The 16869-nt window shown below is 35.4% G+C and overlaps 1 protein-coding gene across 2 annotated transcripts in view; it reads left to right on the top strand.

The window, feature by feature from the left end:
* Positions 1-16869, top strand: part of Brwd3 (bromodomain and WD repeat domain containing 3) — a 91595-nt gene that overhangs the window by 45957 nt on the left and 28769 nt on the right. For both annotated transcript variants that reach the window (XM_021153018.1, XM_029473202.1), the window contains 6 exons: positions 2936-3070; positions 4504-4632; positions 8613-8838; positions 10288-10455; positions 13885-14068; positions 15508-15601. In XM_021153018.1, coding sequence (XP_021008677.1) covers positions 2936-3070; positions 4504-4632; positions 8613-8838; positions 10288-10455; positions 13885-14068; positions 15508-15601 — 936 coding nt within the window. The remainder of the gene's footprint in view (positions 1-2935; positions 3071-4503; positions 4633-8612; positions 8839-10287; positions 10456-13884; positions 14069-15507; positions 15602-16869) is intronic.

Raw genomic sequence — 16869 nt, 5'->3', positions numbered from 1 at the left:
GTGTTCTATGTTTCTGGGCTAATATCCACTTATCAGTGAGTGCATATCTAATGACTTCTTTTGTGATTGGGTTACCTCACTAAGGATGATATCCTTCAGGTACATCCATTTCTCCAAGAATTTCATAAATCCATTGTTTTTAATTGCTAACTAGTATTCCATTGTGTAAATGTACCACGTTTTCTGTATCCATTCTTCTGTTGAGGAACATCTGGGTTCTTTCCAGCTTCTGGCTATTATAAATAAGGCTGCTATGAACATAGTGGAGCAGGTGTTCTTATTACCAGTTGGAACCTCTTCTGGGTATATGCCCAGGAGAGAGGTATTGCTGGATCTACCAGTTGGAACTTCTTCTGGGTATATGCCCAGGAGAGGTATTGCTGGATCTTCCTGTAGTATTATGTCCTTAAAGGTTATTTCTAAGCCTGGTATTTATGCAGATCTTAATTTCTTCAAGTATACAGTATTTTGTCTTTACTGAGGGTTAGGACATTTTTATTATTTTTTGTACATATATCCTACATTTTCTATCGTTAGTGATCAGTTTATGTAAGAAATAGAGGGAACAGGAAGAAGTGGTTGAAATTATAGTGCTTTTCTATTTTACATATGTTCCTTATAGTAGAAGAATGCTGCATCTCTAAGATTAATAGCAAAATGCATGTGGGTGGGGTTGTTGGTCAGTTCATCATGTTATGGGTTGACTTCTTTCCCCTTCTCTGCTTCAGTTATCAATTTATAAGCATTTTATTGAGGGAAATCCAAGTGACTGTCATTTGTTTTCAATGTAGTATTAATGGCAGGGTTTAGACTAGAAACTCAACTTACTTTCTGACTACTTTACATTGTTTTCATATCTATCCAGATAACTGTGTTTATCTTCACCTCTGTCTGTCATAACAGCAGATAGGATGCTGAAGTGGAGGAGTTCAATAGGTTGGAGTCTTGGCTGAGCTACATATTAAATACCAGGCTAGCCTGCGCTACACAGGAAAATCATGTCTCAGCACCAGACAATAAATAAAAACAAACAAACAGAAAACCTGTATTCTTTCTTTGATTCTTTAATTGGTAATGTTGGTTTGGATCAATACTCCAAACAATAAATAAGCTATATACATAATACAATACCAGTTTTTTTAGCAGCCACAATTAACAGTCTAATTTCCCTAACATACTTCATATATCCAAAATACGTCATTTTAAAATGGATTCACTAATGAAGGCGCATTTTACATTCACTTTTCATACAAAGTCTTCATAGAAAACATCTCAATTTGTACTCCCCATATCTCAAATGCTTAATAGCCACAGATAGCTAGTATCTACTGAATTAGACATGGGACATCCATGTCTTGAAATTCCTGGCTTTAAGAATGAGCTTGTTAACTTAATAGATCCATGTAAAGTTCCATCTTCATAGTTACTTTAGTCTCGTTTAGTGACACTCTTGTGGCTGACTCATAGATATGTTTTCACTGAAGTTTACTGGCAAAATTATTCTTTGTAACAGACAGAGCTACTTTTCTTTTTTGGTCTTTATTTCATTCACTCATTCATTTTTTGAAAATTGAGATGGGTTTCATGTAGCCCAGGCTAACCTTAAACTTTCAATTTAGCCAATAATGACCTTGAATTTTCTATTCTTCCTGGCTCTGACTCCCAAGTGCTGGGATTATAAGCATGTGCTACCTACCACATGGTTTTCCGCAGGGCATATGGTGCTAGGGAAGAACTCTACCAATTGGTCTAAATTCCAAGCCTTTTATTTCATATTGTACTTACATTTCCATTGTAACAATTTATGTCATGGTCTTTGGGGGGGGGAAATAAAGCTCTTCTATTCAAACAGTGATTCCTGGACTTGTACTGGGTCAACAATTTTGGATTAGGTATTAAAAATCAATAGAAAAGTAATGAGCATTTCTCCTTGTGGCTTATTAAAAGAGAAAACCTTTTAACCAAATAAGGGCTGTTTATGAAAAGTCCAAGAGGCACCAATATATATTTATAACAGTGATCAGATCTGATGTGGGAAAGACTTTGTACTAATGTACTCTGAAATAGATATGCCATTAGCACTTGTATTTTCAATATCAATTTATGCTTTATTGAGTATACTTTTAGGAAACTAAGAAATAGTGGCTGTTCAGATGATTCTTGAACAAAGGTCGTAGTTACAGCATAGAAAGAACATTTTTTTTTTTGTAGTCACAGGGAAGAATTTTGGCTCTCTTCATTGATGGTATTTTCTGTAATAGTATTTTACCTATTCATCTTAGCACTGTATAATTTGGGGGTAGTCTTAAGGTAATATTTTGAGGTAAGCTTTTACTATATACTTTTGGACCTATGCTATTCCTACCTCAGCCTCTTGAATTCTGAGACTAGAGATACAAATGATGAGTACATTGGATGGAAACCAATCAGGTCTTTTACCATGGTAGTAAGAGTAGATAGATGTTATAGTGAAAGGTCTGTTTTCCTCTCTCTGTCCTGCAACTTCTACTCTACTTTGAGACCCTATTTTGTGTATTCCTAACTGGGTTCAAACTCACTGTATAGTCAGGGATGGCCTCTAATTGTCCTGTATCCATGCCTTGACTGCCAGAAGTACATATGCTGTCATACCCTCTGCCTGTTGTATTTTCTGTGGCTTTTAAGAATTTAGTGAAGTCTTAGATCTCAAAATTATATTTCAGTGGTTAGTGAGCATTAATCAGTCTTTTATCTATGACATCAGGTTTATAAAATAAGCAGTTGTGCGTTTAAGAACCTCTAGAGTGATTATTTAAAAAGCACCCACAAGTGAATTCTATTTGGTTGATATGCCTTAATTCATCTCAACCAGACTTCTAGTGCTCAAGAACATTTGCACAAATAAGTCAGACATCTGGAGTTGCATCTTCATTTCTAATATTGATTTTCATCACAGGGGCATGATGATGAAGTATTTGTTCTAGAAGCACATCCATTTGATCAAAGGATCATACTTTCAGCAGGTCATGATGGGAACATTTTTATTTGGGACCTTGACCGGGGGACCAAAATACGAAATTACTTTAATATGGTAAGAAAACTGTGTGTATAAAGTTCATATTTTCCTATGAAATTTTACTTTGGTTTTTTGATAATCTAGTAGTCTAGGACAAAGGAACAGCTTGTCATCTTATGTTTAAATCAGTGTAATAATTCAGAGAATGAACCATGGACTTAGAGTTAGACCTTTCAGCATGGCTATTCACCATGATTGTTAGCATTTTTCAAATTCTGATGTCTACATCTAAACTCTTTCAACCAAATTGGATTTAAAGTGTAAACTGACATTAACATAATTTTAATTTATAATTACTAAAATGACTGTAATACATGTAACTGTCTCTGCTATATACTTCAGCTATATGACTTTCATAGTCAAACTTACTGGGAAATATACATTTGTGTTTGTGTATACACACACACACACACACACACACACACACACACACACACATGTTCTGTTGTTGTTGTTGTTGTTGGAGGAGGAGGAGGAGGAAATGGTGTCTCATGTAGCCTAAGTATACATCCTGACTTTTAGCTTCTGATCCTTCTGCACTACCTCTTTTTTTTTTTTTAAGAAAGATTTATTTATTTTTATCTATGTGAGTTCACTGTAGCTGTCTTCAGACACAGCAGAAGAGGGCATCAGATCTCATTACAGATGGTTGTGAGTCACCATGTGGTTGCTGGGAATTGAATTCAGGACCTCTGGAAGACCAGTCAGTGTTCTTAACCTCTGAGCCATCTCTGCAGTACCTTTACTACTCCTTAAGTGCTCGGGTTACATGTGTGCACTGCAATATCTTTGTTTTTCCCACAATATCTTGTGTATTACTATAGATGCTCATGCTATAAATCTCATACAAATTATGTAAAACACTGAGTGGCTGTCATTTCTCTCAGTAAAACACCATTCTTTCATGATGAGCATACTCATATCATGCAAGTGAAGGGTCCTTTTCTTAAGAATTGCTAAGACTAAACAATGCTAAACTGTAGATGGGGTTTTGAGCTCACTCCTATAGATTTTATATAAAACCAAACCATTAATAATACTAAGTCCTTTGTTAGTAGTTTATTTGTATTGTTGAATTTTAAGGTAGTTATTTAAAGGCTTACTTGTGTTATAGCTTAAGCTATAAACATAAATACCTTCACTTTACTGAATAGCACCTTGGTCAGTTTGATTGCGTATAGATCCTCTTTACTCTCCTGATGCATCATTTATTATTTCATAAGTATTTATGTTAGGTGCCGTTGTTTATTGCATCCACCACAATGTTATTCTCCAGAAGTGTATTTCAAGGTTTTACTGTTTACTCTAGGGTTCTGGCTACAGAACCCAGAGAGTACATTGAAATGTTGATTCATGACAGAATCCAAGGGAATAACCAGGAGAAGCTAATGCTTACTTGATATTTGTGAAAAACTTACAGTGACTTAAAAGACTCCCCTGAATTTCAGATCGAAGGCCAAGGTCATGGTGCAGTATTTGATTGTAAATTTTCACCAGATGGAAACCATTTTGCCTGTACAGATTCTCATGGGCATTTGTTGCTATTTGGCTTTGGATGCAGTAAATACTACGAAAAGGTTAGTATATATAATTTTTTGGTTGAAGATAATTTGGGATTGTACCATTCATAAATAACTTTTTTTTTCATTGTGTGTATTCATGAAAAACATGGTACTGTGTTGCATAGGGAGATTTTCATACAAGCATATGCTATAGATTGAGCATAGGCCCTTTTCTTCCCTTCCCCCCTTCTCTCCCCTAGTTAGTCTCCCAGATAGTTTCACTTCTTTATTCACGTCATATATATAGATCAGTTTTTGTATCTATGTGAAAACTAGAGAAAACATGATCTTTTTCTTCTTCAGTGATTTAAAGTTTTCAGTGTACAAATTTTCTAACTCCTTGGTTAGGTTTATCACAAGTTGTATTATTCCTGAGGCTGTTGTGGGCAGGATTATTTTCTTGATATATATATATAGTTAAAACTACAATGGAAAATTAATTTTTATTGAGAATTATGAAACAACTAATTACAGATGAAAACAATCATTTGAAAATCAGTAATTAATATATAGATAGAAATTAAAAATATCTCTTAAAGCCAAACATTGTTACAGTGTTGAAAATAAAACTAAACATATGTGAGCAAGGGACCATGGCACATAATTCTAATGTCAGCACCTTGTGTGACTAAGGCAAAAGGGTGGCAAATTCTCAGTAAAACTGAAACCTCATTTGTAAAATAAATAAAATGCAAATTGTGTGTACTAACATAAAAAATAACTATACAATATGACAAAACATAATTTTTACTAGATGCTTTCAAATTGCTAATACTCAATATGGACACAGATTTCTTGAGATGGGAAATGTTCCCATAAAAATAACTCAATATTATATTTTGTCAAGAATTGGTAGCTAAACCAGTGGCAAAATACTACTCCTCCCCTAGTAGAATTGCATTATTACAAAAGCTGACTAGGATGCTGAGCAAGAGAACTGAGTAAAAACTCACCAAGGATTATAAGTGATTTGGCCATACCTTATAAATTTTAACACATCTATTTGAAATGCTAAAATGAAGGCATTCAGTTCTAGTGATGTCTGTCACTGCCAGTGACTTCAGTTACTATAGGAATTTGCATGTAGTATACCATCATTTATAACTGATATTTAATGTCTTTACTTTTCAGAAATGGAAGGAAAATAAGTAAAGTTATACCAGATAAAAAATAATTTTGCTTTTATTTATCTTTTTAAAATTATTATTGGGTATTTATTTCATTTACATTATCAATGCTATCCCAAAAGTTCCCACCACCCTCCCACACCCACTCCCCCACACACCCACTCCCACCTCTTGGCCCTGGCGTTTCCCTGTACTGAGGCATATAAAGTCTGCATGACCAATGGGCCTCTCTTTCCACTGATGGTGACCAGGCCATCTTCTGATACATATGTAGCTAGAGACATGAACTCTGGGTGGGGAGGGGGGTACTGGTTAGTTCATATTGTTGTTGTACCTACAGGGTTGCAGATCCCCCCAGCTCCCTGGGTACTTCCTCTAGCTCCTCCATTGAGGGCCCTGTGATCCATCCAATAGCTGACTGTGACCATCCACCTCTGTGTTTGCTAGGCCCCGGCATAGACTCACAAGAGACAGCTATATCAGGGTCCTTTCAGCAAAATCTAGTGTCTTTGTCATTCATAAAAACAGAGGCTGACTGTTTTATATTAATTTTATATCCTGCCACCTTGCTGAAAATATTTATCAGCTCTAGAATTTTTCTGCAGAAATCATTTTTTCAAAAATTAAATTTATTCATTTTATGTTTATGGGTATTTTCTTTGTACCATATGCATGCCTGGTACCCTTGGAAGTCAGAAGAGGGTCCCCTAGAACTGGATTTACAAATGATTGTGAGCCTGTTGTGATAGCTAGGAGTTGGCCCCAGGTCCTCTGCCAGAGCAGTGGATGCTCTCAACTGCTAAGTCATTTCTCCCAGCTCCATGTAAAGGCTTTAGATTCTCATATTTATACAGTCATATTATCTGAAAATAATTCATTTTTTTACTTCCTGTTTGTATCACATTCATATCTGTCTCTTGTCTTAGTCTTCTAAGACTTCAGCCACAGTACTGAATAAAAGTGAAGGAAATAGGCCTGCTTGTTATGACAGTACTTGGAAATTTATCTGTTTAGTTTGGTGCTGGCTATAGATTTTTCATATGTAATCTTTATTATGTTGATATGTGCTTTGAATTTTTACTCATAAATTTTATGTGTATGGGTATTTTGTCTACATGTATGTCTATACATCGCATGCATGTCTGGTGCCAGTAGAGACCAGAAAAAGTAGTCAGATCCCCTGGAACTGACTACACAATTGGTTGTGAGCCACCATGTGGGTACTGGGAACTGAACCCCAGTCCTCTGGAAGAGCAATCAGTGCTGTTATTTGCTGTAGCACCTCTCCAATATTTCTTTTTAATGAAAGATTTTATGTGCATATTTGTGTGTGTATATGCGTTTGCGTGTACGTGTGTGTGTGTGTGTGTGTGTGTGTGCATGTGCATGCATTCACATGAGTATAATGTTTGTGGAGAGCACAAGAGGGTTTTGGAGCATCTTAGAGCTGAAGTTACCAGCAAGTGTGATCTGTCTGCGTTCTGGGAAATGGACTTGTGTCCTCTGAAAGAGACCAGTGTGCGCTCCTTAACTGCTGTGATATTTTGCTACTCTGCAACATGTGCTGCTTCTATTCTCAGCTTCTTCTGGGCTTTTGTCATACTAGAATGTGTCAAAAGTCTTTCTGAATGAAAGGAGATATGATTTCTGTTCTCGAGTCTTATTTATGTGGTGCATTAGACTTATTGATTTATATATGTTGAATCATCTCTTTGGATTTGAAGCCAATTTGATCATGTTGAGTGATGTTTTTGATGTGGCCTTGAATTTGGTTTGCAGGCATCTCATTTTTGCTTCTGTATTCATTGAGGATATTAAGTCTAAAATTTTATTTTTGTCCTGTCTTTATCAGGTTTTTGTATCCGGGTAATAATGGTGTTATAAAGAGATTTTGGTAGCATTCTTTTTCTGTTTTGTGTAATTCCCTGAAAAGCATTGTTGTTAATCCTTTAATGGTCTTGTAGAATTCGGAGGTTTGTTTGGTTTTTTTAGTTGGGAGATTTTCTTTTCTGATAGTTATTCTTTCCATCCTGTTGCTTGCTATAAATCTGTTTAAATTGTTTAGCTTGTTTTAGTTTAATTTTGTTAGGCCACATGTTGTAAGCCTCTACCCACATCTTTTAGTTTTTCTGCTAAATAGCTGGCATTAACCTTACTGCCACCCTCTACCTGTCTCCCAAGTGCTAGGATTATAGGCTTGTTGTACCATACCCAACTGGTTCTTTGTATTTATTAGCTATGAGGCTGGGGTAGATTGTGGAATGTTATAGTGAGAAGAGACCTTACCATCATTGAGGTTCTCTCAATACTTGTATTAGCTTTTAATAGAGTTATTTTGGTTGATATTTATCTCTTTTACCATGCATATTATGCTTCATTTAATCTAGAATAAAAATAAGAACTCATTATATAGGTTTGTGTGTTTTTAAAGTTAAATAAAAATATACAAGTTCTGATAGACACCTTACTTCTTGTCCAGGGTAGGGATAGATAAGATGAAATCTCAAAATAAATAAATAAATAAATGAATAAATAAATAAATAAATAAATAAATGCAAGCCATAGAATTTTGTAGACAAAAAAACTAGGTCTTTTGTTTCTGATAGACACCTTACTTCAAGGGTAGGGATGGATAAGATGAAATCTCAGAATAAATAAATAAAGAAATAAATAAATAAATGCAAGCCATAGAATTTTGTAGACAAAAAAACTAGGTCTTTTGTTTTTACCTAAAGGGAAAGTATAGTAATACAGAACTATATATTATCTGATTCAGGAAATATATATGCTATAGGAATGAAAATAAGGGCAAAGACTGTGCATTCTATCTCTGTTCTATTAAACACTAACAAAATATCTGTCACAAAGATTCCAGATCAGATGTTCTTCCATACCGATTATCGGCCCCTCATCAGAGATGCCAATAACTATGTATTAGATGAACAAACTCAACAAGCTCCTCACCTCATGCCTCCCCCATTCTTGGTGGATGTCGATGGAAATCCTCACCCTACAAAATTTCAACGGCTGGTACCAGGACGGGAAAACTGTAAAGATGAACAGCTTATTCCACAGTTAGGATATGTGGCTAATGGTATGCTACTTCCTAAAGCAAATTGAAAGCTTTGCAGATGTGTGCTCCTCACTGAGTTCTCGAATAAGTTATAATGTGCATTATATACTATTTCTTATTAATTTTTACATGCATTTTTTCAGCTTCTCAGGGTAGATTTTCATTGTTTAGCTCTGCTTTGCACAAGTAAGAGGGGTTTAGGACAAACAGTAACATTCCCAAGTGGTAATTTGTTGACCTACCGCAGTGGGAAACCATTACCATATGTATGACCTTTTTCTGCATGGTGACTTCTGGTAATGATTAAACTTATTAACTCTGCTATATTAAGCTTTTTATAATTGGTTAAATTATATTGATTATAGCATTGATAGTTCATTTTGAAAGCCTCCATTTAATGAACCCAAAAAGACTGGTGTCTTTAAATAGATGTTTCAGTTGTTTATACTGTCTTTTCTACTTCCTCTTCCATGGAATACCTTTGTATCGGTTTGGTACTTCACTATTTTCATTTAATTATAGAAAAGTAAGTTACAGACTTGCAAATAGAATTTCCTTCCCTTGGTAATTTTTTTTTTTTTTTTTTTAAAGACAGGATGTCACTGTGCACCCTTGGGTAGCTGGGAATTCACTTTTCTCCTGTCTTACTTAGCCTTCTTAGTATTGGGATTACAGACATGTGCCATCACACCTGGCTTCTGAATTGTCTTTCTTTGCTAGGGAATTAAGTCTTGAACTGACCTTTATAGAGTAAATGGGAGCAAACATTTGTAGAGAAATGAGGTAGCATTGGTTCCTCTGATGATTTAATATTTATTAGCCAAAGAGAAAATGTGAATAATAAATGAATATCAAACTGAAACTTCTAAATAAAACCTTAATTTAGCATTCTTAATTTCTTACTCTACCAAATAGTGTTTGATCTAATTACAAGATAAAATGGAAAACAGGACGTGATGCATTTAACAAAGATGATAGAACATTTTAGGTGCCTGAAACTAAGCTTCTTTTTCTTTACTCAAGCCAGACATGTTGGCTCACACCTAATATCCCAGCACTTGGAAGGCTGAGGCAGGGCTCCTACGAGCTCCAGGCCATGAAGGACAGACTGGGTTGTAGAATAAGACCCAATACGCAAATCTCTCATTTCCTATTTTGGCCTTAGAATGTAACACATAGAAAATTTGTTTTAAAATGCCTTACTTAACTTTAACATTATAGTTATTCCTTAAAATGCCGTGATAATGTCTCATGCAATACTATTGATTAAATCAAATAAAAATGCTGAATAATTATTATATATTTTTAAATTCCCATTAATTGTTGTTTAATACTTTATTTTCATGTTAAGTCATTTCTAATTACTTCTCTCACAATGTATAAGTTAAGCTTACTTTTCTTCTTTTGACCATATTAAGGTATACTAAACTGAAATCAATTTATCTGACTTTGTCTCTCTGTCTCCTTAAGGTGACGGTGAGGTGGTAGAACAGGTAATTGGGCAGCAAACCAATGACCAAGAAGAAAGCATTCTTGATGGAATAATCAGGGAGTTACAGAGAGAACAAGATCTCAGATTAATTAATGAAGGAGATGTTCCACATTTTCCAATCAATAGATCATATTCTGTTAATGGTGGTAAGTAGTTGTACATTTGTGGAAAGTATAAAAGCATATTTCAGTTATTTACTTATGGAAACATTTTTATTAATTTATACTTACAGTATCAGCTATTTTAAAGTACCATGACCCCGTTGTTATTATTTATGACTAAACAATACAGGTAGTATATTTAAATACAGTATTCCCCCTGTGTCAGTGGATTTAAAATCTTTATGTTTATTTCTAGAAATGAAGTCTTTTTTTTTTGTTTGTTTGGTTTTGGTTTTTTTTTTTTTTTTTCGAGACAGGGTTTCTCTGTGTAGCCCTGGCTGTCCTGGAACTCACTTTGTAGACCAGGCTGGCCTCGAACTCAGAAATCCGCCTGTCTCTGCCTCCCGAGTGCTGGGATTAAAAGTGTGCACCACCATGCCCAGCAGAAATGAAGTCTTGGAAGAAGTCTAACCCTTTTGTTGGGGAACCCAATCTATGAAGTGGTTTTTTGTTTGTTTATTTCGTTGTTTTTGTTTTTGAGTAGGAAAATACATTTATTTTCTTTTTATTAGATATTTTCATTTACATTTCAAATGCTATCCCCAAAGCCCCCTATGCCCTCCCCCCACCCTGCTCCCCTACCCACCCACTCCTGTTCCAGGCCCTGGCATTCCTTTGTACTGGGGCATATGATCTTCACAAGACCAAGGGCCTCTCCTCCCATTGATGGCTAACTAGGCCATCCTCTGCTACATATGCAACTATGAAGTGTTTTTAAACATAAACCACCTTAAGCTTAGAAAATACTTTTCCCAGCCCAGAAGTGGTGGTTTGTGCTTTTAATCCCAGCACTTGGGAGGCAGAGACAGGCGGATTTCTGAGTTCAAGGCCAACCTTGTCAACAGAGCAAATTCCAGGACAGCCAGGACTATACAGAGAAACCCTGTCTTGAAAAACCAAAAAAATAAAAAAGTAAACATTAAAAAAAAATACTGTTCCCATAATTGTCCCTTCCTTGTTGAAAAGAATGCAGCATATCATCTCTCTCTCTTGCAGGAATGAGAATATGAGAATAGGCCAGTACACAAAAGCCTGGCCTCCTCTTAGGGCATACAGATAGACTCTTGAACAGACTTACACAGCAGCTTGATTCAAAACTAGTAGAAGTTACTATATGATTATTTAGTAATAATTATCTTTTAAAAAAATTTCCCATTCTACTTTACATGTAAGTGTGTGTACATGTATGTGTGTGTGTGTGTCCATGGGGAAGAACTCAGGTCACCAAGCTTGCGAACAAGCATGGTACTACCCACAATATAAATATTATTATGTATTGCACATCTTTCATTTACTGTGAAATGTGACTATGCACCTAAGATTAATATGTGTATATATTGAATTGTTTTAATTCCAATTTGTCAAGAAATAGGAGTTTTAACTTTAAAAAGCAATCATGAGAATTCTTTTCCTTAGTGCTAGGGTTTGAACTTGGTGTCTTATGTAGCAAAGTCTCCACAAATGAACTTACATCCTGAACCCAGTATTTTTATTTGTGATTAGGTCTTGCTGAGTTGACCATGGTAGCCACAAAGTTGCAGTTATCTTGCTTACCCTACCCAAGGACCTGGAGTTATAGGGTTATAACACTGTTCTTGGTTGTTTCTTTTTCTGTTTACGTAATTAATGTAATTTTTGGTAAAATCATATGTAGGGTTATCCAGAAGTGAGTGAATTATTTAAACTTGAGGCAAAACACAGAATATTTTACTTATTTCACCAAGTTATAATAAAACCATTCTTCATATGGATCTCTTGGAGTATCCAATTCAGTTAAATTTTCTTTAGTGATAATCTCGGATGGCAGAGTTTCTTAGATAGGTAATTTAGACCTTCATTTGTGAAACCAACATATAACTGTACCTCTAACATTAAGTTGCTGTAGATTGAAAATGCATTAGCCACTGGAACCCCACTGACTTCTGTTTGTGATGTTCATTTGTTTGGATTGTTTTCAAGTGTTTATTTTTGTAGCTGAAAATTGCAGTTTCTATTTGTGTTTTATTTGCAAATATAAAAATTACCAAGAAGCTTACTAGAGTAACAAAGCATTCTGTCACTGCATTCTTGTATTGCTTCCTAATCGTGAAAGTGAATTTTGATACTGAAAGTGTTTTGTTAGCTGGATGTGGTGGTTCATGCTTTACATTCTGTCCTGGCTGTAGCTAATGCTTCAGGATCACAGGAGCTTCAAGGTCACAGGCATAGAGAATTTTCAAACAGCCTGGGTTACAGTGTGAGACTGGTTTGTTTGGTTGGTTGGTTTTTGTTTTTTTGAGTTTTTTTTTTGGGGGGGTGGGTCAAGACTGGGTTTCTCTGTGTAGCCCTGGCTGTCCTGGAACTCACTTTGTAGACCACGTTGGCCTCGAACTCAGAAATCCACCTGTCCCAGCCTCCCAAGTGCTGGGATTCAAGGCGTGCGCCACCACCACCTGGCTGAGACTGTTTTTTGTTTGTTTGTTTGTTTAGTTTTGCTTTGTTTGGTGTACACACGCACACATACATGAGTATTCACATGCATAGGGAAGCCACAAATGAATGATAGGTGTCTCCAGTTGCTCTCCTTTTTTTTTTTTTTTTTTTTTGTTTTGTGACTGTTTCTCTTGTTCACCAATTCACGAAAACTGGCTGGCCAGCTATCTCCATGGTCTCTCTCAGTTGCTGGGATTATAGGAACATGACACTAGAAGTGTGTGCTAGGGATCCAAACTCACTTTCCTGACTGAGCTATCTAGCTCCCCAGGCCCCACTTGTACGTTTAAAGTTTTTGTTTGTTTTGAAAGTTTTGTAAATTTTACTCTAAAACATTGCTTTTAGAGAGTATCACCCTCAGTAGCCTACACTGGCCTACAATTCAAAATCTACCTCAGGTTCCCAAGAGTTAGAATTGCAGGTGTATAATCCCCCATACCTAGCTAACCCTGAAACATTCTAATGAATTAAACAAAGATAGAATTTGGATTTTAAAAAGATGCATCTTGAACTGTTATTAATACGTAGAGTGAATCTTTCAGATCATCTTTGAACACAGTTTTGTATTGTGTATTTAGCAGGTGTTGATACACAGTGCTTTGAAAGAATTAAAAGAATTATACAAAATTTCAACATGTATTGAGCACTTGTTTTATTTATAACAGCGTAAAAACATGAAGATGGCACAGAAAAACATATATCAGGTGTAATAGTCACTTTCCTATCTCCAGCAGACCTCTCCTCCCCCTTTTCCCTCCTGTCCTCTCTTACTCTGGGTGCTAGGGATTAGATCTAGGGCTTTGCACATCCCAGTCCAGTAATCTAACACTTGTGTACTAGCCCAGAAATCCCGTATTTAAAACTTTTGTTTTGTTTAGAGCGATAATCTACAATACTGGTATGTTTGCTCAGAACATTGTATTTTCTGTGCTTTTGATTCAGCTCTGAGTAGTCCAAATATGGACATACCTTCTTCCCCAAATATTGGCCTTCGGCGTAGTGGCCAAATTGAAGGTGTTCGACAGATGCACAACAATGCTCCCCGGAGCCAGATGGCCACTGAAAGAGATCTCATGGCCTGGAGCCGAAGAGTGGTGGTGAATGAACTAAATAGTGGCGTTAGTAGGTGAGTTGACATGGTAGCTGTCATAAGAAAATTCAAAGCTCTCTATTCACAAGTGATTTAGTTTAAATTAGCCCAGTAATTGAGATATTCTAATCAACTTGCATTATGTATTAGTCTTTGCATATTAACTAATACTAATTAGTTCGTTCTGTAACAAACATCATTTTAAATGAGCTCATCTTTGTGATAAATGCCTTGGAAATATAGAGAATGTGATGCAGTATTGTCAGTGTGTGGGGTTATTGTTTAAGATAGGGTAAGAAATATAATACTAAAAAAGAACTCATAATAGAGTATATGTAAACTAGTAGCATATTGACTGTATTCAACAGTGACTCTTTTAGAATAAGGTCACCAGCTAACTATTGGAGCAGTATGTGTATGCAATGTAGATGTGCTCAAAAATCTCATCGAAATAGCCTTCACTGGTGAAAAGACTTCTTTGGTATCAATTTCAAATCTAGAATCACTATTCTAACTTGTAAAACTACCTTTTATTATAATAACAACAATATAATTAATCACAACTAGAAATAGGATATACATTTATATATATATATATATATAACATACCTCCTAACCAAGTATCAGATATCCCAAAAGTAGCAGTATATATATTTAATTTCCATCTATTTCTCCCTCAGCTTTTTGTTGTGAGTAGTAATCCAGAATGAAAAAAAAAAAGATAGCTAATTTTATGATTGACAACCTGCTGGAATACAGTTGAAAGAATTCCCTAATTGAAAATAGACTCACAAGAGACAGCTATATCTGGCTGGGTGGGTAGGGAAGTGGAGGTGGGGGAGGGTATGGGGGACTTTTGGGATAGCATTAGAAATGTAATTGAGGAAAATATGTTATAAAAATATATATATATATAAAAAGAAAATAGACTAGAAAGCAGGGTCTTAGATATTCACACACTAATTTTCATTGCAGGGTTACTCAAAGTGAACAAGTGGTGGGAAAAAAATCAAATATCAATCAGTAAAGGAGTATGGTAGAATCATACAGTGGTACTTCTCCGGTCACATTCTGGAAACTTGTACCATAAACAAAGATTGAAACTATCTTGCCAGGTGAAAGAAGATATCCACAAAAGAGCAAATATTGTGTAACCCTATTTAACGAAGTATTTAGAGCAGACAAAAGTATAGACATAACAGAGACAAGAGGTTCTCAGAGACTAGAGGAAGAGGAAAATGAACAGTGGCACAGGAAAATGAACAGGAACTGCTTAGCAGTCTTGGAAGTGGGGAAAACCCAGAGTGAGTGGGGACAGAGGTGGGTCGCGGATGTACTGCCACTGACATAATGATGAAAATGATGACAAAAATGATGAAAGTGATCAACTTTTTTTATTTTGAAGTTAAGTTTTGAGATTTGATGTTTAAACTACTGGGCTCTTTTTACTATTTTAACATCCAATATTTTATTAGGGTACAAGAAGAATGTCGAAATGCAAAAGGTGACCTAGAAGTTAGTCTTTATACTGTTGAAAAGAAGAAAAAGCCATCTTATCCTATCCAAAGAGTAAGTTGGAGTCTAATGTTTGCAAATCGTAGCAGCTATGCATCAAGAGGCTGTTTAAGTTGGTGTCTATTTATGGAACTTAATTATAGGGTTACTTATAGAAACAAAATTAAATAAAATATAAAAGATTGTCTTTTATGGTATGTGTTTTGAACTACCATTTTTATATGGTTGAATGCATCTGTAACTTTATTGATTATTCATGCCAATGTAAAACAAATGGTGGATCCACTAAACAAGAGGTGGACAAGCTCATAGATGAAATCCTATCTGTTTCAGTTAATTAAATGTTATTGAAGTAGCTTGCCTTTAGTTGTTTTTATATAAAGACAGAGTTGAGTAGTTATCTGACCTAGAAAGCCAGACATGCTTACATTCTGGCCCTCCACAGATAAACTTTGCTGACCTCTACTGCAGACCCATGCCTAACCTATCTAATAATGTAAGCAAAATCTAATCTGTACATTGGGAAGTACTGGATTCATTTCCCAGTAGATCCTGCTAAGCAATGGGTAGGAGGCCTGCACTGCATTAGGTTGAATAAGCTTATTAATACTTTTCAGTCGCCAGTTAAAAGGCCTTAGAATGTAAACTTTTTCTTCCCAATCACAACACCTCTGGTACAATGTGGTTAAATGGATAGTCTGCAATGATTTTCACTGTTTAAATAAAAGCTAAGCAATGAATTCTGGATTTTAACTAATTTTTCAATATTAATGAACAAAATTGGTGGTAATTATCGTAAATATCTTAAAATATTTGCATATGACTTTGAAACCTGCTTTTACTTTTATATATATTTTTAAGCTTATTTAATGTCTAATATGAGAAGGTTCCTTTCTGGTTTATGATTTGCCAATTATCAGGTTTTTCTGGGAGTGCTAGGTATCTGGTTTAATTTATCTGCTTTAGGCTAGGTATATAAGCATTTAGAGTTTTAGACATTTCATATATGTTGAAGGTGGAACGGAACCAGATACGGAGGTGCACATCTATAATTCCAACATTTTGGGGGCTAGGGTAGGAATAGAAGGAGAGTTGAGGCCAATCTGGATAATGGTAATATTTGCAAATAAGGAACAGAACACGGCCCTTCAAGACTAGTTCAGAAGACTTTTAAGTTTACTTGCTCCTAATGACATATTAAGGCTAAATTTTGCTATGTGGTATTATTAACAATAATGTTTTCTATGTACAGATATTAGGTAATGAATAAATGTAGATATTACATTGAATTTTACTTGTTAAAACTAAGTATCTTTTATTGA

This window comes from Mus caroli, chromosome X (genome assembly GCF_900094665.2).
Source record: "Mus caroli chromosome X, CAROLI_EIJ_v1.1, whole genome shotgun sequence".
NCBI lineage: Eukaryota > Metazoa > Chordata > Mammalia > Rodentia > Muridae > Mus > Mus caroli.
The sequence above is the reverse complement of the archived record's forward strand: the minus strand, read 5'-3'. Positions and strand labels throughout refer to the sequence as shown.